Source organism: Sceloporus occidentalis, unplaced genomic scaffold (assembly GCF_023333645.1).
Source record: "Sceloporus occidentalis isolate IW3139 unplaced genomic scaffold, rSceOcc1.0.p SCAF_6, whole genome shotgun sequence".
NCBI classification, from domain to species: Eukaryota; Metazoa; Chordata; class Lepidosauria; order Squamata; family Phrynosomatidae; genus Sceloporus; species Sceloporus occidentalis.
In genome coordinates, this window is record NW_028316986.1 from 75,562,549 (window position 1) to 75,585,622 (window position 23,074).

A 23,074-nucleotide genomic window follows, 5' to 3' on the forward strand; every position below is an offset into this window, starting at 1 on the left:
TTCTAGAGCAGATCATTAAACTGAGTCTGTGAACATTTAGAAGGCAATGCCATAATCACAAAAAGTCATCATGGGTTTCAGAGGAACAAGTCATGCCAAACTATCTGATATATATATATATATATATATATATATATATATATATATAATTACCAGCTTGATAGATGAAGGGAATGCAGTAGACATAACATATCTTGACTTCAGTAAGGCCTTTAACAAGGTTCCCCATGACATTCTTGCAAACAAGCTAGTAAAATGTGGGCTAGACAATACAACTGTTAAATGGATTGGTAATTGGTGGACTGGCCAAACCCAAAGGATGCACAGCAATGGCTCCTCTTCATCTTGAAAAGAAGTGACTACTGGGGTGCCACAGGGTTCTGTCCTGGACCCAGTGCTTTTCAATATCTTTATCAACGACTTGGATGAAAAAATAAAATAAAGCTAAAGAAGAACACTAAACCAATGGTTATGCCAAAATACAACCTGAAGAGCATCCTCATAAAAACAAACAGCTTCATTTATATATCGCTTCATACTGAACTAACAGTGTCTAAGCAGTTTACAACTGTAAGCTAATTGCCCCCAACAAGCTGGGTACTCGTTTTAGTGATCTTGGAAGGATGCAAGCTTGAGTCAAGCTTGAGCCCCCTTAGCTGGGATTGAACTCGCAGCCTTATGGTTTTCAGTTAGTGGCTGCAGTACAGGCATTTAACCACTGTGCCACCAGGGCTCATAGAATTTAAAGATAGTGTGAAAAATAGTTCTGCATTATTAACCCTAATTGACTGGGGGCCAAAAGAACTTTGGGCTGAAGCTAGGGACTTTGTCAGGGAGAAATGGAAAAGGATACTATATATAGTCAGAAAGAGAAGCCTCAATGGATAACAAATTAGACTCTTCAGGCAGTTAAGAAAGATGAGAAGCAAAAGGTAAAATGGGACAGAAATAGCATCAGAACTCTGAATACTGTTATTCAATCTCTTGTGCACATGGACAAGAACTATTATAATAATAAATGCAGAGAAATAAAAAGTGATAACAAAAAAAGAAGAGACCTTTTCCACAAGCTCAGAGAAATTAAGGAAAATTTAAACCAAGAGGTAGAATGCTCTACAACCAGCAGGGGAACATATTACATGACCAAACAGAAATAAAAAGGTGATGGGAACAATTCACAAAACTATGTAAAAGAGATGAAAGGATAGCAGATTCATTTGAGGAAGAACCATATAAAGGTAAACCTCCAGTTTTAGGAAGGGAAATGGAAGCTGCACCCAGAGCACTTGGAAAAAATAAATCATCAGGAACAAATGGCATCTTCTACCTCTTTAAGTGCTTTCATCTAAAGAGACAGAATTTACTCTAGTTCTAACTAGTGGGTGAAACAAACAGTTGAAAAGAGCTGGCTTCCTGGTGGACTGGGGGCATGGTGTTCAGACAGCAGCACAGCCCCAGTCCACCGGGAAGCTGCACAGCCGACCGCACATGCGGCAGATCCATGGCCTTTTGGTGGCGCAGCATTTATGTATGCTGGTCCAAGGAAACACTGGAAAAACCACCAACGCCGCAAGAAAGTCACGCTTTCCCCAGTGCAAAAAGAAGCTGGAAAAGGCTGGCTTGGGGGTGTGGCGTGCGGTTACTTCGGCCCAACCCAGCGAGCAAAGGGGCGGCGGCAAGCCTCTCCTTACCCACCATCTGTTTTGACCCTAAAATTTGTCAACAAATATGGAAAACAGAACAATGGCCGACAGACTGGAAATGCTCAATACACATTTCAGTCCCCAAGACCAGGTATTACAGTAACCACAGGTCCATTGACTGCTTCATGTTCATTTGCTTTTTTTAAATTATATATTTTGAGTATGGGATGGAGATTTTGTGTGGTTCAATTTCCTACTTCTAAAATTCCTCTGCCAGATCCTCAGGTATGAACCATGTGTACATGGTGGGCTTCTGTTGAGTTTTGCTTTCACCAGCAGTGTAGTGACCTGAGAGATGTGTTTCTGTTGCCCTCTCACATACGCATGGCCTGTATTTACTTTGGTCATGCTGGTACCACCTGGTCCCTATGGCATGCCCTCCTGTATTCCTCTCCCTCATTTCTGTATGTTTTATTTTCTTATGCAGTGTGGCTGCAGTGAAGAAAGTTGCAAACTTATGTTAAGAGATCTGTATGCAAGCAAGTATTATTCTTATTTGTTGTTGTTGTAATAACTGTGGACATTTGTTTGGGAGGAACATAAATTGATATCAGTAATGGAAGCTGTCTTTATTTGCCAAAGCGATAATGGTAATGGAATCTGATCTTGTGAAGTTCAATCATGAAAATAAAAAAGCACTAAATACATGCTTGAAAGATGGCATTGGAGTATATTTATGTCTGAGATGAAGTGGTGGGAGGTAGAACAGTTAACCCTTGCAAAAATAGTTCTTTTTTCAGGAAGCTATTGAAAATGTTTGCCCCATATATTGACATCTGCCATTTCTATTGCTGTCTTTGGGAAGGCAGCCAGAGGGCTGCCTGTGTAAATTGGTGTTGATTGCCTCTTTTTCCAAATGTCTGCAAGTGGCATTTTAAAAGATAGCAATCTGAAACATGATTTCTGCTTTCAGTTACTTATTACCTGTAGTTTTCTCCCTCAATGCTTTTGGATGTTCCTTCTGTTTGAGGAAAAGCAACACTCCCCAAAATTCCTCCTCCAAAATACAAAGGGAAAACCATAAAATGTCTTAAGGCAAAGCTTTTGTAAAGCTTCTAACAATATGTTAATCATTTTTTTATGTTTTAACTGATTTTCTACTGTTTTAAATTAGCAGCGTGATATGCTAATTAATTTATTTAGCAATATATTACTGCTTTATTTATATCCCATCCAAGGTTTTAGTTGTATCTTATTATAAGCCCCCATTGATCTCATTGCAGGAGAAAGACAGGATATAAATGTAATAGATAAAAACATTAAAAAGTGGGAAGATTTATGTAGTGTGGTTTCTTCTTGGATAGTATTCTTAGCCATGTCTGAATAGAGATCTTGAGCTCTGCTTTTTACTTTAAATAATGAAATAGTTGGAATTATCCAGATTGTGCAAATTGTGGAGTAAATTATTGCAGAAAGGATCTAGTTTTTTTCATAGTTGGAACATGCCATCCTACCTGTAAGATGATGTACCCCTTGTCAATGGGCCTAAGTATCTAGCAAGCCCCATTTTTCTCTGACATAATTGTATTCAAGCAAAGCAAGACTGTCATGACCATACTAGTTGATTCTCTTGTGATTTGTATTTGGAATCAACAGAAGTTTTTAAAGCAGTTTTCTCCCTGGGGCGGGGTGGTTGACAAAAGAGGAATCATGTTCATGTCACAGCCTTACATTTATTTATTTATTTATTTATTTATTTATTTATTTATTTATTTATTTATTATTTTTTAGAAGTTTATAACCACTTTATAGGTGCACAGAGGAGAACAGCTAGGCAACTTTAAATGCTAACTTTAAAACTTTAAAAACCTTTTACCTTTTTTTGCTTTTAAGACAGAGCTGGCCCCAGCAGAAAGCTGCTGCAATGGAGGAAACAAACAACCAAGGCTGGTTGCAGGGAGCGCCTTTTATATGTCAGGTTGAGAACGGTCTGGCCCAACTTCTGTTGCATGCACAGATTCTCTTCTTTGGTTCTCAAGCTGGTGCAGCTTTAAGTTAAGTTCTTTCACTGATTTCTACAGTTCAGCCACTCTTCCCTCTGCAAAATCAGCCCACCTTTCAGCTTCCCTCAATTTGTTCATCTCCGCTTCATATCTGTCTGGTACCTTTTCTTCCGCGGGACCAAGGAATTTCAAATTTTGGTCCATCAACTGATACTGTTGATGCAGCTCCTGACAGCGGATTACAGTCATTTCTGCCATCTCTTTTGTCTGGTTCAAATCTTTATTTATTATTTCCATATTCTGCTCAACCTCCTCATAGTTTGGCTTCATCATTTTAGCCATTTGATCAAGTTGGATTCCCTGCAATTTGATCATTGCTTGATTTCTGAGAGAGTGATTTTCAACAACCATCAGGGAGGTTGCTCTTGGAGGGTTGCTTCTCTAGTCCTTTCACCCATTCTGGTCTTCAGTTTGGGCTTTGCTACTGCAGGAGGACGGCCAGCAGGGCCAGGAGGTGGACAGCTAGCACGAGAAGACAACCACATTTATCTCTTTTTCAAAAGGGAGCCAAAAAACAACAAATTAGGTTTGTGTAACTTCCACATTTTATCAGAGATGTCCTTCCTCTCTTTTTTCTTTTGAGAACTTGAACCAAGCAGACTCTTCTTGTTGAAACTACATATTTCTATAGCAAACAAGGACTGAATTCTGTGAACCAGCTGGGTAATAGGCTCCCTGGTGACTGTCTACCTAGGAGTGACTTTTCTCCTTTACAAGCTGCTTTGATGGCAGGTGCATTTGCCTTTCAAAGGAAACCAAAGAATAGCAATGGCTACTTGGTGTTGAACAAATGCCTGGTGGTTTTCTTTTTGTTCACTCTTTTTTAACATTGTCTTGGTTCCTTGGTTTCTTTATAAATAAATAAAGACAATGCTAATAACTGTTCTTGTGTATTTCAAAGGGACATTATTCACTGCAGGATAAAGTTACACTATACAAATTGTGGCTTGTGGATCATTTTATTTGGTGAGTGGTAGTAAATTGGTCTCCAGTGGATATTTGGTTTAAAATGGGAGATGAGGTGGGGGAGGAGGAGATGAAGAAAACTTGCCTTTTTCAAATGCCTTGATGTGAAAGAAAGTGAAGAGCAATTTTATAATATTAGAAGACTGAAAACCCCCAAACATAATTAAAAGTTATTTTTTTAAAAAAATGTAGATTCAAAGTATTCAAATACTGTACTTATTTCCAATACTAAAGACACAGGACTATCTAAAATTGGATCACATACTTCAAAATATAATGAGGGATAGAATTTCTCAAATTCTATCTATTCAAAGACCTAGCTGTGTTAGTCTGGGATATCAGGGATGTTGTAGTACCTTTGAGACAATGAGGGGGGGAAGTTGGTAGCATAAGCTTTCATAGGCATAAGCTGCATCTGTGCTGCAGAAATAATGAAGTTAATACCTCTTTTACTGCCGTGGCTCAATGCTATGGAATTCTGGGATTTGTAGTTTTATGAGGCACCAGAGCTCTCTAACAGAGAAACCTAAATACCCCCACAAAACTACAATCCCCAGAATTCCATAGCATAGAGTCATGACAGTTAAAGTAGTGTCACATTGCATTACAGTCTGCCCTCCACATTTGTGAGGGTTAGGGGCGCCAGACCCCACAAAAGTGGGAAAATGTTAATAAGCATGGCCAGCGGTGGGGATCTCCCCTGTCTTCCCCACTCACCCATGCACTCAACCGGCTGCCTGCCTAGGACTGCCAGATGGTGGCTGGGCAAGTAAGGCAAAAGAAGGGAGGAGGAAGAGTGTGAGTGTACTGCTCAGTCCTAGGAAAAAGCCTAGGATGGGGGAGGAGCACATGCCCATCCCAACCGTATAGGTTGGGGAAGAACATTTGCCCTTCAGACACAGACAATCCATGAATAATCAAATCTGTGAATGTTAAATGTGCAAATGTGGAGGGCCGACTGTATTTCAGAAGTGCAAATGCAGCCCTGGTCTACTTCCTCAGAAGCATGGAATGAACTAATGTCCAGGAACAGACATTATAAATAGTTGAATGAATAGAAATGGAATAAAAATGCAAAAGTTGAAGGCATCCTACATAAGGTGACAAGTTCAGTTTTAACAATGGTCTTTGAAGGACTGTGGCCCCATTCCCACTACGAAAAAGTTTGGGTCCTGATGCAATGTAAGTGCCTCTAGTTCCCAATGGAATCCGATTTTGATCCTCATTGGATCAATTCCACAGGGAAAAGCCAAAAGCACGGAATTTCCTGACACTACATTTTTTGCAGTACTTTCCTGAGGAATCGATTCTGAACCGAGGCAAATAAGTGGGAACGCCTGCTAAGAATCTATTCCTCCTGAGAGGAGGAGGAGATGACAGAGAATATTTGACAGCTCCACCATTCCCGTCCCAGTCAGTGCTGCCTTTGTTTTTTGTTTTTTTGTTTTTGTTTTTAAAGATAGATTAAGCGATTGAGTGATTTTGCAACTACTTGGCTTGGCAAGTCCTCCATCTTTCAGGCCTGCCTCTCTCCTTCTGCCGGGGCCATCTTCTAAGGAGGCAGAGAAGGGGCAAAGAAGGGGAAGGAGGTTGGGCAGCGGAGAACAGCCTGACATTTTTGTGTATCCTACATTTGAAAATTTTGTCCTACATTTTTCCCGGTTTGGAGGTCCAGCAGTATGGCAACCCTATATATGTCTTAATGTTATAATGGTATAATAAGGCATGGAGTTCTCCCCACTGCCTGCCCCATTTCTTCCAAATGGGATCTCACTTTTGAGCTCTAAAATCCATATTAATATGATATATAACACAAAGGGAACAGTCAGATTGGAACATTACTCCATGTAAAATTCTTTCGTTTGTAGGTATAGATCCAAGCATAGTGGAAAAATGGGTTACGTATGACTATACAGGCATAACTCAGTTAACAAAGACTCTGACAAAGAAGTCCCTTTTAACAGTCTTCTTACAGGCTCCCAACCCAGCCTGCCCTTCTTGTCTTCTGTCTAGCTGGAAGTCGTGGGGAGGGGGGGGTGTCTGGGGTGTGTTTGTTTGTTTGTTTGTTTGGCAGCATTGTATTCGGAAAGAAGTTGAAGGAAGGCTGGAAAAAGACCTACTTCAGCGCTGGGTTGCAAAAGCATGTCTGCAGTAAACTGCAAAAGCTTGAGCTATACATTTTGCCACAAAATAGAAATCATAAGAAAAGTGGAAGCTCTTGAAAGAAAAAACAACAACAACCCCAGGATGCATTTTGGAAGAAGCTTTCCGCTGGTCTCTAGAAAAGTCAAAATGTTTTTGTTCACTTTTGTAAGTCTTATGTGTCCTGGTTGTGCATAATGTGAAGTTTTGAATTAAAAGTTTGCTGAAACATGTTGAGCTGCTCTTCATTTTTATTGTGTAAGGAACCCAACCCTATTATTTCCATATCATTTCTATGGAGATTATCAGAATGGTGGGACAAAGGACAGGAGCGAAGTGGATGGCTCCCATCCTTATCGCACAATCGGGTGAAAGAATATCACACACGTTGCGCTTATCCGGTCATTATCCTGTCAATCTAAGTGGAATTGTCCTGTCATTTTTGAATAACGGAAACTTCCGTTAATGAAAAATGACAGGGCAGTTCCGCTTTACTGGCGGGATAATGACAGGTTAAGAGCAACGCCATCTGATAGTCTTTCATGCAATAAGGACAGGAAAAGGACATCCCTTTCCCCATGTGATAATCTCCAATCTCTTATACGAAAGTTTCTGTTAAATAAATAAAGCCCAGGAACACATCTGTTTTGTTAACTGAGATATTCCTGTATATTCTGTTAAAAGTCCTTTATATGATTGGGAATGCAAACCAGAAGAGTAGCAAAACTCAGCTAGTCTCCCAGAAAGTAGCAGGGAAGTGTTAATGGAGTTTAAATAAGATTTCTTCTTGAGTCAGGATAAGACACGTTAGTTGCACTCTTTTGAAATATCTAAGTTGTATTGGTCTGTTTTGGCTAAAAGCAAAGGAATCGATACAGTCTTATGAAAAAGTTTTCCAATCCATGAAGAAGTTAAATTGTCCATATACCAATCTATTGGAGGGGTGGCTTGGGCTTTTAAAAGGCAAAGTCTCTTGGAATTTTTAATACATGCTTTCAACTGTGTGAAGTCCACTTCACAAAATGGTTGTTCTGTGAAGATGGGAGCATCAGGAATATTTAATGTTTAATACACTGTTTTATTTCTGGCTTCAGGCATGGGGGAAAACACGCTATAGCTCTTAATATCTTTATATAAGCTAATTAGGCTGCAGTTCTAAGTTAGCTTTATTGCTTTTAGTATGCAACCAGAAGTCCCCCATTAATCAGGCATATACATATGTACATATACATGTGCACACATGCACACAAACACTTCTCATCTCCCTTCCCAAGTTCCATCAAAGTGATGGTTGTTACTGGGTACAGAGCACATTGGTGGGTATGTTGAATATCTTTCCACTATTGTAATACAATAGTTTTATTTTCATTACTTTTCACCTCTAAAAATAACAGGTAGTAAATTACTGTTTTTTAAAAAGTCCCAAGTTCATAATGGTATATTTGCATTTCTACTAATTATTGCATCCTAATTTTCTTCCTCTCCCTCCTTCCCTGACCACCATCCAAGTGTACATTCCTGCTGCTTACACAATGATAAATATGCAGTCATTTTGCTGTTCTGCATAGTAACACCTGATTTAAATGTCACTCGTCAAGTGAACTTGACAGAACTATTTTGAGCTTCAGGCTGGTTTGATGACCTACATAGCATTAATGCTTAATAAGAGAAAAGAATCTTTGCATGCAGAATTGTTTCAGACACAAACGTCCGATGTGGTGGAAGTGGAGGAAAGTGAGCCATGTTTGTACAAGTGCCTATGGCCATGGTGGTGAACCTATGGCACATGTGGCAGAGATGGCATACAAAGCCATTTTTGAGGGCATGCCTGATCCTCCTCTTCCCAGTTATCTCAGGCCTTCAGCTGTCTTTGGAGAGGCAACTGAAGGCCCAGGAGGATGGCAGGGGAGGAGGAGGAGGAACAGGCATGTGTCTGTTTCTTCACTTCCCAGCCATCCTGGGCCTTCAGTTGCCTCCAGAAAGGCAGCTGAAGGCCCGGAGGGTGGGAGGAGGAGAAGGAGGAATAGGCATCTCTGCAGGACTGTTGGGACCCACACTCAGGTTTTCAACAAGCATCAGCCTGTCCTAGCAATGGGAAGGAGACAAACTTGGAAAAAAAGAAGCTGGCCAAATGTTGGTATTTCTTGTGTGGGCACTGTGGCACCAGATTTACATTAATGAGAACTTTTAAAAAAACTTAAGCAGTTGAAATCCAGACATCTATTAGTTTGATGTGAACGCCTATGTTGCCTACTGAAACACACTTATCCTCAGTGGTAGTCTTTTTGCATTGCCTGTGGGGGAATATCATGAGACAGCATGACTCAATAGAAAATACAATAATGCTCTAGAAGTTAGAAGGCAATAGAAAGAGAGGAAGACCACAAGCCAGATGAATAGGCTCAATCAGGGAGGTCACAAGCCTGAATCTACAGGACCTAAGCAGAGCAAAGGAGGATAGGGGATCTTGGAGATGTCTCATCCACAGGGCACCATAAGTCAGGGTCGACTTGAGGGCAGTTAACAACAAAATGATGGACTAATCTTTCCTTTAGAAAATCTTATGCTATGTTGACATTTTTTTAATAATAATAATTAATTAATAATTTGTTTTATTTATATACCGCTATTCCAAAGATCATAGCGGTGAACAGCAAGTAAGCTAATTTTAAAACCAAGTGTGTAGGTATGAAGGATTGTATTTTCATAATGCTCCTTGGTACAACAGAAACAGAGCTCCAAATTGGCATCTTCTGATATTTATTAGAGGAGGATGGCTGTAGAAACACACTCTGTGTGCATGTATGCATGTGCATGTGTCAATTATATGAACAATGTCTCAGTGTTCTGCCCTTGTCACCTTTAGTAGCAGCAAAGCAGCAAGCAAGACTGTTCTGAATAACCTCACACCATTTAATTCCCACATAATAATTACTGTATCATTTTTGTGGGAATAAACTGGTGGCATGATGCACTCACTTAGTGATTCTCACTTATCAATAGCAAGGAGAAGACAAGATGAAAACAAAGAAGACTCAAAGAAAACCTGATAGTAAAATATTTCAAGCCATCTCATCTTACACAGTAAAAAGATGGCACTAGCCTGCTGATTAGCAGTAAATAAAATAATGAAGACAAGGAGTAACCACTAGAATTCTTCATTTTGTTATCCTTTCCTGGGCAACTTTCCTATTAAATAGTATCTACTGCACATGATGTGCTGTCTCTTGAAGCCGTGAAGTTGCAAGCATGTAATCAAAATTATTCATCCAAGGAACATGTCTATCCAATCAGCAACCTGAAATATTAATTACTTTGATTCGAGTTTGTGCTTAAATATAAACATCTGTGATTAAAAATCAGATGCTCTTGATGATGCTTACACTTACAGAACCTGATTAGAAGTCCTTGATAATTCTTTCTCATTGGCCAGTTCAGGCAGAATGCAAAAACCTAATTATCAGCTATGTAAATGAGAATACAGAAACCCTGGATTTATGAGCTGCAAATCTGTTGGTGATATAAGTAAGCACCGACACGCCTGTTTAATAGTTTTTACATAAGGAGTATCCAATACCTTCTTGTGCAATGATCCTCTGTATTCATCCAGCGTGATTGCTGCTAGAGCACACCCCAACAGCTAGTGAGTAGGGGAGAGAGGGATGTCCAGACAGCATCTGGTTGCATTTCTACAGCCAGAAGCATAGATATGGTTTCATCTTTGGAATCGCCCCCCATCCCCTGGTCATTAATTGGCTGTGGAGACATGCTCTAGGAGCAGGTAGGTCAGTTGCGGGGGGCGAGGGAAGGGAAGTATGATGGTGAAGTATGCACCACCAAGAACATGTAGAAGTCTGCTATGGTGTCTCCTCTCCAGCCCTCTTGTATGTTAGAGGGGACACTAAGCATCCATTGTAAAGCTAGCTACATTTCTTCACTTGTGCAACTGTGGTTCGTTTAAACTGAGGGTGGGAAACTTCTTGCAGCCTGCCACCTCGTGGGAGGCACATGTGGCAACATGCTGCAGCTTGTGTGGCCTGCATTATATGCAGAGTCTTAAGAAAAAACACCTTCCATTCCAACATTGAAGGAAATGGTTTTGAGTGGGAAAAACCAAAATGGGGTATGGGACTAGTTCACCATACAAAAAATTTCAACATATGTAAATGAGGCTGCCTAAATTTGAAAGACGAACATGGAACATGGCAATTTTACATATGTGGCTATTGTTCCGTCTCACCTTATCCTCACAACAATCTTGTGGGGCAAGTTAGACTGAGAGAGAGTGACTGATCCAAGGTCACTGACCCAAGAAGTCTTCAATCTGTATCTCGTTGGTCCTAGTTTTGCATGATAACCACTACACCACACTTGCTGTCTCCCTCTTTCTCAACATCCAGTGTGCTGTCAGGCAAGGAGCAGATTCCATGTGTGTAAACTGATCACTTGCAGAGGGTTTTTGAACTACAGAAACAGAACATCTTCAGAGGTTTTGGACTACTGGGCTCCTTTGTACCTGCAAACCTTGATAAAAAGTGCACTCTCCGCATACATAGGGGGAGGCTCTGAAGGTATACTTTCCATCTTCCATCTCTGTTGGGGGTGAGGAAGATGTAGTGGATGTGATTATGAGTTTAGGAATCCTTATAAGTATCAGTATCTTGGTCAAATGTTAACAACTGTTCAGTGGCATAAGAATTGTTAGTGTGTGTTCTATAGCTAAGTTTATGCTTTAGCTTGGCAGTTTAATGGTACATAAGCAGCTGGGAATACACTTATTTGTATTACTCTAATTTCTATTAAAATGGGATATAGGTCTTGCCTGTGCAATCCAGTTTCTTCTGTTTGGTTCTGCCCTATACAAACCTGGGGGTCCATCTTAATAATAATAATAATAATAATAATAATAATAATAATAATTTGTTTATATTCCACCTTTTCCCAGAGGAATCAAGGCAGATTACAACAGAAATGAAATAAAGCAACCAACAATATTAGAACATAGAATAAAAATACAAAGTGCAAACAATAATCAAATTATACTGTCCCCTTACAACCCCCCACCATTACATAATAATTAAACACAATAACAGTTAAAATAGTTACACCATTAAAACAAATTAAACATGCAAAATGAAGTAGGACAACTGAGGGTGGACAAGGCTGTCCTTCTTTATCATCTTTGTCTCACCCAGTCACTGCCCAGATGCCGTATGTCCCCTCTGAGTCCCACATGAAATAAGGGAAAAGCAGCCTCCTGACTCCTCTGCCATCACTGTCTCTGGCTTAGATGGAGGGAAGGCTCAGTGTCCTTGGGGGTAGCATCCAGCTGTAGCTTTTGCCCGACTGTCAGGGGATGAGAGAGAAGGCACAGTTTTTAAAGTCCAAGCCTCTCTCCCTAGTGCATTCAGCCCAGCTGTAGCTTTTGCCCAATGGTCTTGGCAAACACACTTGCCCAGCACTGCTGTGTGTGTATATATACCTCAACTCAGGAGACCCATTATCCTACCAGAAGAATCTGCAGTGTTAACCTTGAAATGGTGTGGGTAGACTTTCTTGTTTGAGACCTCATGTTACTATCTGTTTTGAGGGGAGCCAAGGTCTGTGATGATTTCTTTTGCTATAGACTACCTGCATTGATTTATCATCAATAAAGCATATCCTACAACGCAAAGCGGTTCAGCTTTCAACATCAGACAAGGCCTCAAGGATGCCTAAAGTTGAAGCCAGTTCAAGACCCAAACAGGAAGAAATACTTTCTTCTGGTAAAATAGGAAGTGTTTTCAGAAAGCGCTGGGCTAGGATGAACGCCGTTCTTTGGCAAACTTATGACAATAATAATTTGTTTCAGGAAAATTCTTGGAATCCACAGAGTTTGTTTAGGGTTCTAGGAATGTGTTTTTAAAATCCTTTTAGACAAAGACAGCTTGTGTTACCACTTTTCTCAATGACTTCAGTAAAACCCCTAGCAATGTTTGCATTCATGATGTTTAGTGAAGGTGGTCCTGGATGGATGCCGCATGCATTGCTGCGGGAAAGGAACCCAGCTTTAATGACCTCCAGTGGGAGCAGACCAGGGATCTCTGCGGGCAGCAGTTCTCCAACCCAAGTTTCCATTTCAGGAGAGGTCTATCTTCTTAAATGGTATTTAAAAACACTAGAGCCCCATCCCCTTTTTCAACCAGTGTTCTCCTTCTCTTTATTTATCCTTTCTACAGGAATGCTTTGCATGTTTTCAATTGCTGATGTCAGAACTCTGGAATACTATTCATCAGATCCCCCAAACTGAGTGAGGGATACTGAGTCATGTAGTCCTCAAAGTAAATTTTAATTCACTTGGTGGCACATAATTTGATTAGGGACACTTCAGCTAGTTTTATCATTCCACAAAAAAGGCAAAAGAAAAAAAAAGAAAGAGGGATGCTCTAACAACTGGCAATAGAGAGACATGCCTAATGTGCATATTCATTGATTTGCTATTGTTTGTTCCAGAATTGGTGATGTTGCTTGAATGGTGGTCAGGCACTACTTGCACCCTCTACACAGACCCACAGAATTGCTGCAAGTACGGGAAAGAGAATGCCATCGTAATCCTTAATCACAATTTTGAAATCGACTTTCTCTGTGGTTGGAGCTTTTGTGAACGATTTGGGGTTTTAGGGGTGAGTTTTGACTAGTATTTCAACTGATTACCTTTCACTGTAACTCTGTTTTTAGCCAGAGTTTTGGCAGCTCATTTGATTTCATTCCTTTTGTTCAGACTGTATGGTTTTGCTGTTATTGGTTTGGAAGTTTAGAACTGTTTAGAGGGGAGATGAACTATATCTGAAAATGTTTTTCTTCAGGCTTATACAACTCATGGTCTGTCAAGCACCTCCAGTGGTTGCAAATTGTGACCTGCTAGGTGCTTCCTATTACTCTGTTTCAATAGTCCTGAGTAAGCAGCAAAACAAATATTTATCAAATTCTTAATGAGCTCTTATTGTGTAGACCCTGGTATTCATAATAGTGATGACTGGACTAGACTACAATGGACAGAGTGATATCATGGGCCTGATCTATTTTGCTTCCTGAGGCAGAGTGGCAGATGGACTTCATCTCCCCTGTGGCGCCACACACACACACATGTATGTCAGGGTACATAGTACCTTACACAGGCAGCAGAGTGTACCTTCCTGTCTATAACAGTATATATACAACAAAATAAATAATTCACTGCTATTTTGTGAAACTCTGAATCTGCTGCCTGAAACAGCTATCTTAGCTATGTCTAATGATAGCGCTGGTTTTGTTGAGCGAATGCATTTTGGGGACCCATCACTCCAGATGCATGCTTTACTCTTCTGTGTGAACTGGTTATTCAGTGCCTGAAGCCTTATTATCTTCCTGCCAGCCAAAGTCCAGCAGGTAGGGATGTATAATCAGGCCTTTCTGACTGCTAGTGCCAGGCTGTGGAATGTCCTTTTTTATGAAGTGGTATGAGACCAAAACATGGCTTTCAAAGAAAGCCTTTGTGCTCACATTTAAAACTGAAAAAAGTTATTTATTTAACTGACATGAGTGTTTTTTGTTAAGATCCTGCTGCTGTTTTCATTTGTTAATGACTAGATTCAAATGATAGTTATAGCATAAATTAAAATAGTTCTACAAAATATTATAATAAAAGAAATGGTGCATTGAAAACTCTTATAGAGGATAATAAAATAAAAAGATGTATACCACATATGCCCATGTATAAGTCTAGAAATTTTAGTCAAAAAATCAATCCAAGAATCTACTGTATATACTTGACTATAAGTTGAGAAATTTATGCCCCAAAATTGTCCCTAAAATGTTGGGGTAGACTTATAGAAGGGTCCCAAAGCAAGCAAGCCTGATGCCCCAATCTCCCTTGAACACAAATTCCTTCCCCCCTCCAGTCCGTTTTCCAAGGCTTTGCTTCCTAGTGTAAAAACCTCTCCATTTAAAAGCACTTGCATCTCTCTCAGCTCCATTTTGCAGGCCTTGGCTTCCTAGTGGAAAAATTCCCCATTTAAAAACACTTACTTCTCTTGCTCTGTTTTGAAAGCCTTTGCTTCCCAAGGAAAAACCTCTCCATTTAAATCCAATTTGCTCCGTTTTGCAAGCCTTGGCTTCCCAAGGAAAAACCTTTTCATTAAAATCCAATTGCTTCTCTTTTGCTCCATTTTGCAAACCTTGGCTTCCCAAGAACAACCTCTTCATTTAAATCTAACTGCTTCTCTTTCACTCTCTTTTGCAAGACCTAGCTTCCCAAGGAAAAACCTCTCCATTTAAATTCAGTTGCTTCTCTTTTACAAGACCTAGCTTCCCAAGGAAAAACCTCCCCATTTAAATCCAATTGCTTCTCTTTTGCTCCCTTTTGCAAGACCTGACTTCCCATGGAAAAACTTCTCTATTTAAATCCAGTTGCTTCCCTTTTGCAAGACCTGGTTTCCCAAGAAAAAACCTCTCCCATTTAAATCCAATTGTGGAGGTGATACAGCTGTGTGGACCTGGGGAGAAATTGTTCGCTGGCCACTGCACGGTTGACTACTCTTCCTTAAACTTAATGACTTTTACTGTGGTCATTCAATTCCTACTCTGGAATTGTTTCTCCAGAAGCTAGTGACATTCTCTCCATATATTGAAAAAAAGTGCAGGTGTCTTATTAATTTTACTTGCCTTTCCTTTACCGTATCCTTAGAAGTATTTACTTTTATGTATGACTCATAAATCCTTTCCCACATGCTCTTTTGTTTTGCAGAGTTCGAAAGTACTTGCAAAGAAAGAACTTTCATATATGCCAATCATTGGGTGGATGTGGTATTTTCTTGAAATGGTTTTTTGTAAGCGCAAATGGGAGGAGGATCGAAAGACTGTGATGCAAGGCCTGCTTAATCTCCGAGACTATCCTGAAAACTTCTGGGTAAATATTGGCAGACTTCATTATTAATCATCATTCATTTTCAGGAGGCACAGGTTGTAAATCTTTATTTTGTTCAATCTCACTTATGTGAATGAAAACATTTCCAAGAATTGGTTTCCCACTGGGCAAGATTACCAGAGTTTTTGTACCTTTTAAAATGATTTTTTTTACACTTTAGGACTTTCTGCAAAAACATCTCAAGCTTTTAATAATATGGTGAGTGTTTTGCACACACAAAAAACAAAGTACAACAGAAAGTGCTTTTTAAATCTTGTACAGCAGTGAAAAATCATGTAGCAAGGTTTACAAAATCTTATTGACAAGTTCTTGACCTGATGAGAAAGCTTTTAATGTTGAGGACAAGAAAATATGTGAATACTCCCTATATTACTGCAGAGAAGCCAGAAAAATATTTAGGTTTTCACACAGAAGCAATAAAAATGTAGAACTCTTTGAATGTGGAACATGTTATGTTCTGTATATGTCAAGCTTCATTAAGAGAATGCTATGGAAGGGGCATGATTATGAGGGGAAATTATTTATTGTTTCATAATTAAGGTGAAATGCTTCAGAATATTTGGCATTCATAGACAGTAGGAAAAAGCTTACATTTGCTTACATGTCAGCAAAAAAAATAAGTTGTATAATACTTTATGTATTCACTTTACTACACTTCTCATCCTTTGTATCTCATTTCTCAAAAATGTGGACCTTCAGTCTACATTTTTTTAAAGTTTAATTCTTTGACACTCCCCTGGTCTGTGCAAGACTTGCAGTGCAATCATATGCATATCTGCTCACAAGTAAGTCCCATTGGATTCAATAGGATTTACTCTCAGATAATGTCTGTAGGATTGCATTCTTAACCTATTTGACAGAGTTATATGTTTACTTATTCTAGGATCTATAGTAGTGGTTCCCAACCTGGGGGTCGAATTACAGTTTCAAAGGGATCACCAGGGACCCCCCCCCCCTCAGAGCACCACTACCCAAACAAAGCGCCTCCAAGCTAAGTTCATTAAAGCAGCAGCCACCTCCAGGCCCCTCAGTTGCTTAGCAGTTGCCCACAGCATCCCATTTCCTTCCTCTCTCAGGAACACAGAGCTCTGCAAAAAGGAAGAGAGACAGCACAACCAAAAAGTTCCAGTTTCATTTTGAACCACTGCCCCTCTATAATGGTGCTTTCTGGACAGGTTTCTTCAGAGGGGCTTTGCCATTGCCATTCTCTGAGGCTGTTTTTGTGATTAATCACTATGCTTTACTTATGTTCAGTTTGTAACAATGAAAATATGATTCATAACAGTAGCAAAATTAAAATTATGAAATAGCAACAAAAATAATGTTATGGTCGGGGATCACCACAACATGAGGAACTGTATTAAAGGGTCATGGCATTAGAAAGGTTGGGAACCACTGGTCTAAAGGAACAAATAGCCTGGATACTCTTGTGTCTTGAAATCACTGTGTCTCCTGTTGTCAGGGAACCATTTCTGCCTTAAGCCTATATTGGGAGAAGGGCAGGATACAAGTAGTAAGTAAAATAACAATATTAAATGATAACAAATTCAACATTGTCTGCCAGATAATATGAGCAATTTGCAGAACTCTCCTGCATATTCTAAAGCAGGAATGGCAAACTGAAGACCCATAGGTTACACGTGCCCCCCCACTTCACTTTCTCCAGTCCCCTTTTCCCCAGACTCTCTGGGACTAACAAGCTGCCTCATTGCAGCCACCTTTGCAGGCAGGAGAGGGCAGCTGTCTTCTCACAGAGTGGTACTCACTCGGTGAGAGGCTATGCCTCATGTGCTCTGTGGTTGGACAGTGTTCTTTCCTAATTGTTTTTACAGGCCATGACTGGGTCAGATAACCTCAGATGGAAGGCACCAGTGGAGGATTTCCCACCAAAGCAAATACAAACATCAAGCAAGAGATTTCCCAGATAATTGCAGCAGTGTCATTAAATTCTCTCTTTTGGCCAACTTTAATCCCATTAATTATCTTGCCTTTCCTCCTAATGTTGCTCTTTGCTTTTTGAAAGACTTTTCCACCATTAGAGTAAAAGATGCATTTAACTATCATATGTAGTTTAGTTTTTAGCTGTTTGGTACTGATGGGAAGGACCCTCCCCCCCTTTCATTACTGTACAAGATAAGAGGAGAAGCAGTTGGGGAAAGATTAAAATTCTCCTCTCCCCACATGATGGTCCTGAAACTGACTGGGTTCCTGTATGAGCTTTTACTTTAGAGGAAATGAAAATAGAAGAAAAGCAGTTTGCTAGTTAACAAAACAGCCGGTAAAATCATGGTAAAACCTGAAGACAACATTAAGCTCTCTAAAAGCCATTGAAAAGTCCATGTTGAAGAAATTATGGTGGTGGTAGTACAGTTTTCTGCTCTAAAAGTAACACAACCATTCTATTTAGGGATGCCATATCCCAGCGGCTCCCGGGTCAATCACAGTTTTCAAGGGACCGGGCCTGCCTCGGCCCGGTTCCCCCTAGATCCTGGGTTTGGGCCTGGCCTCTGGGCTGGGCCCACTCATGCGGCCATTGCCGCGGCCGCTAATGCGGCTGGCACTGGCTGGCCACCCGCCTCCTCCTCCTCCTCCTCCTCCTCCTCCTCCTCCTCCTCCTCCTCGGCCACACCGCCCTCCTCCTCCTCCGCTCCTCCTCCCCCTCCTTCTTCTGCACAGCTGCTGCGCTGCCCACAGCACTTGCCCGGGCAGTGGCCAGCAGCAGTGCGCACTCGCCCCTCTTGCAAGCCCACGCGCGGGGCTTAAAAAGGAGTGCGTGTCCCCGAAGCTGTCTGGCCAATGGCAGAAGAGTGGGGGCTGGCCTGTTTCCAGCCCCAGTCTGCCATTGGCCAGTGAGCTTTGGAAAAGGAGGAGGAGAAGGAGGAGGAGGCAAAGGAGGAGGAGGAGGAGGGCCAAGGCCTCTGGCCAGGGGGAGGGAAAAGCACCATTTCCTGGCGTGAAATTCAAATGAGGAGGAGGAGGAGGAAGAAGAAGAAGTAGAGGAAGAGGAGGAGGAGGAGGAGGAGGTGGGTGTCCATTTATTTCCATTTCCCTCAAAGTGTCTTTTTTGTGTATTTTTGGTGCTTTTAATGCTTTTTCGCGTGTCCTCCATTTTAAAAAATGTGTCCTACATTTGAAAATATTGTCCTACATTTGTCCTGATTTGGAGGTCCTGACTTATGGCAACCCTAATTCTATTACAAGTAACTGTTCTTTTGGGCCAGACAAGAAAGATGGGCAACTAGTTGGCAAGATCGTCCAGCTGTTGATATAGGACAGATACATGACTGCTAGTTCTTATTGCATGGCGACCCCTTCAGCCATGAACCTGCATCTGCAGCAGAACTGTATAATGCTTTTTGCAGCTTGATATTTCTCATTTTTAGCAGTTAGGCCTTAATGTTCATTATGCCTTACTAAACAGGTGCACTTTTATAATTTATCTGAAGTTCTGCGTGAATGCATGTCAATTTACAGTGATCATTTGTTTTTTTTGGTTTTTTTTTTTTTTTTTTTAATTAAATTTTATTGAAACTTAAAACAGACAATCAAATATACAAACACCAAACATACACAATAACACACTTACATACTCGATGCATTAACCTACTTACAATGGGGATTCAAAAAGAGAAAATAGTAATAATGATATATTGAGAGATAACCCATCATTAAAATAATACGTTTTTATATAGGGAATATTGCTCTATGATCACTTTCTTTCCCCACTCCTATATTTCCCTTCTACATCTTTCCCTTCTCCTATTCCTTGCTTTACTTCTTAACCATCTCCTGCTTCTTTCCTTCTCATCTTAACTATCTTTGATCCTCCATTGTTTCCTTCTCTTTCCTTCAAATTCCTTCTAAAACCTCTTCCCCCTTATTACTACTTACTTTTCTTTTCCAGTTCCCCATTCCCTACGATTACTACGCCTTCATCTTCACGCTTACAAACCTTCACTCTGTCACTTTCTCCTCTTCTTCTACCACTTACTCTCACCTTCCATCACTTACTTTACATTCTCTTAAACACTCTTCCTCCATCCTCTACCTTCATTCACTTCATTCTTCCCTGACTTCTCTCTCTAATCTTACTAGATATCTTTGTCTTTTCTACTTTGAGTGTCCCTTTTATTTCTTTATATTCATTTCTTTATTTGAAATCAATCCACAGCAGTAATATATATATCTCTCTCTTTTTCTCCTTATCTTTGAACCTCGGATTATTTAGATTTTGTTACTCCCTATTTTTGATCCCCTACGTATCCCATTCTAATTTAATATTTCCTTTTTCTTTGCAATTCTTCAAATCCTACATTAGAGTATTTACTTTACTCTCTTAACTTTGTCATTAGATCAATCTTTCACACGTGCATGTTTCTATCTTCTAACTTATTATTATTGTATTTTAAATCCCACTGTTGCTATTTTTCCCCATTCCTTCTCTAGGTATTTCAAAACTATATTCCATTTGTCTTCTACTTCGTCCACTACATGATCTCTAAGTATTAATGTCATTTTGTCCATCTCGATTGCCTCGTATAGCCTACTTAGCCAATCTCTCCTACTTGGAATTGTTTTCCCTTTCCACTTTTGTGTCAAAGCCAATCTTGCCGTCGAAATTAAATAATATAAGATCTTTCCATATTTCCTATCCACTTCCTCCTCCCACATATTTAGTAAAAAAGTTTCTGGTAAGAATTTTATATTAGTTTGAAAAATTGAATTAATCGTCTCGTGCACTTTTTTCCAGTATTCTTTAACCAATTTACATGTCCACAAACAATGATATAGGGTTCCAGGTTCTTTTTGACACTTCCAACATAGGTTACTTGTTGATTTGTAAATTTTGGATATTCTTTCAGGGGTCAGATACCATCGAAAAAATGTTTTGTAATAACTTTCTTTTAAGCTTTGGGATGCCGAATATTTTAATCTCTTTTTCCAAACCTTTTCCCATCTGTCCATATTTAAGGGATACCCGAAATTTTTCGCCCATTGAATCATATTTCCTTTTACTATTTCATCTTCTTGTTGCCAATTTAATAATAGTGTGTAAAATTCTTTTATCCATCTTGGGTTTTCTTTTTCTATTATTTTTCCGAATTCACTTTTTTTCTCCTCAAAACCTAATGTTTTGGAATCTAATTTAACTCTTTCTCTAATTTGCCAATAGCTAAACCAGTCTAGATTGATTCCTTCTTTGGCTAGTTCTTCTTGAGTTTTAAGTCCCAACCTTCCCATTTCATCTTTCTTCATTATTTTATCATACGTTAACCACTTTGTAGTTTGCCTTGTTTCGCGTCTTTGAATTGCTTCTTGTGGGGAAAACCATGAGGGGAATTTTGTCATAATTCTATATTTGTATTTGTTCCAGGTTTTGAAAAGTGTTCTTCTTATACAGTGTAAATTAAAGTCTTTATTTGCTTTGATCTTATCATATCCCAGATAAGCGTGCCAGCCAAAGGGTAGGTTCTCTCCTTCTATTTCCAACAACTCTCCCTCTTTTAATAGTATCCATTCTTTTAGCCACATTAGACAGCATGCTTCAAAATATAGTTTTAAATTTGGTAACCCCAATCCTCCTCTTTCCGTCAAATCTTGCATAATTTTTAATCTAATTCTTGGTCTTTTCTTTTGCCATATAAAATTACTCAAATCCCTTTGCCATAATTTAAAAAAATTATCTTTGATTATAATTGGGAGAGTTTGAAATAGAAATAGAAGTTTGGGGAGAACCACCATTTTTATAGCTGCCACTTTCCCTAATAGGGACAGATTACATTTTTTCCATTTTTCCAATTTTGCTTTGATTTCTTTCCATACTTTTTTGTAGTTGTTATCAAATAGTTCACCCAAATTACTCGAAATTGTTATTCCTAAATATTTCGCTTTCCTCTCCACTTTTATTTCTAACATTTTCTGCAGTATTTTTTCTTTATTTATTGACATATTTTTTGTTAACATCGTAGATTTTTCTTTATTCAATTTACATCCTGATATTTCTCCAAACTTTTCTAGTGTATCCAATAAGTCTTTTGCACTGTTACAGGGATCATTTAAGAAAACAACTAAGTCGTCAGCAAAGGCTCTGATTTTGTAGGTGCATCTCTTTATTCTTACGCCTTGTATGGCATTGTTATTTTTGATCCTTTTAATCAGTCTCTCAATCATGATAATAAATAATAGGGGGGAAAGCGGACAACCCTGTCTAGTTCCTCTGTTAATTTTAATAAAGTTTGTTTTTTCCCCATTTATTATAATTTTGGCTTTTTGCTCACTATAAATTTGTTTAATCCATCCTATGAAATTTGCACCCAATTTCATTTTTTCTAAAATTTCGAAGATTGTTTTCCAATTTACTGTATCAAATGCTTTTTCCAGGTCTAATAGAAGGAGGCCTAATTCTCTTTCATTATGTTTTTCATAGAATTCAATTACGTTCAAAACCAATCTTGTGTTGTCCCTTAATTGTCTTTGGGGTAGGAATCCTTTTTGATCTTTATCAATACAGTCCTTTAGAAAATTTTTTAATCTGGTTGCCAAAATAGCCGAAAAAATTTTATAATCTATATTAAGAAGTGAGATCGGTCTATAATTTTTAACTAAATTTGCATCTTTTCCTTCTTTCGGAATTAGTGTTATATCTGCCTCCTTCCATGTTTCAGGTACACCTTCTTTTATGATAGAATTTAACAATTTTTGCAGGGGTCCACTTAGTTCTTCTTTGAATGTTTTGTAAAAAAGGGGAGTAAATCCCTCAGGCCCTGGTGCTTTGCCATTTTTTAAGTTATCGATTGCAGTCCTAACTTCCATATTACTAATTGGTTTGTTTAAATCTTCTAATTGATTTTTACTTAATTGTATAAATTCGTCTTTTTCATCATCTAAGTAGATTTGGATTTTATTAATATCTATTTCCTGTTCTTTATACAGTTCTGAAAAGAATTGAAGAAAAGCATTTTTTATATCCTCTTGTTTAGATACTATTTTACCTTCTACTTTTAATTCAGTTATTATTTTCTTATTTTGCTTCTTTCTTAGCATTTCTGCTAATCCCTTGCCTATTTTATTAGCTTGATCAAAGCTTCTTTGTTTTAGAGTTTTTAGTTTTTTACTGATTTCAATTGTGTCTCTGCTTATTTTCTGTTTCTTTAATAGATTTATTTCCTCTAGTATTTTCGAATCCCCTAAATGCAATTCAAGTTCCTTTTCTTTAATAGCTAATAAGTTTGATATTCTCTGTTCTTTTTCTTTTTCTTTTTTATTCAGATAAGCTTCTTGATTTATTAAAAAGCCCCTCGCTACTGCTTTTCCCG

At 39.1% G+C, this 23,074-nt stretch overlaps 1 protein-coding gene across 13 annotated transcripts in view; it reads left to right on the forward strand.

The window, feature by feature from the left end:
• Positions 1–23,074, forward strand: part of AGPAT4 (1-acylglycerol-3-phosphate O-acyltransferase 4) — a 73,269-nt gene that overhangs the window by 17,993 nt on the left and 32,202 nt on the right. For 11 of the 13 annotated variants that reach the window (XR_016281742.1, XM_089530080.1, XM_089530084.1 and 8 more), the window contains 3 exons: positions 11,215–11,385; positions 13,307–13,476; positions 15,579–15,740. Coding sequence is in view for 12 of the 13 variants with exons in the window: in XM_089530080.1 (XP_089386206.1) it covers positions 11,215–11,385; positions 13,307–13,476; positions 15,579–15,740 (503 nt within the window). In the remaining variant the exon portion in view is untranslated. The remainder of the gene's footprint in view (positions 1–11,214; positions 11,386–13,306; positions 13,477–15,578; positions 15,741–23,074) is intronic. The other 2 variants (XM_089530087.1, XM_089530079.1) reach the window with 1 other exon arrangement.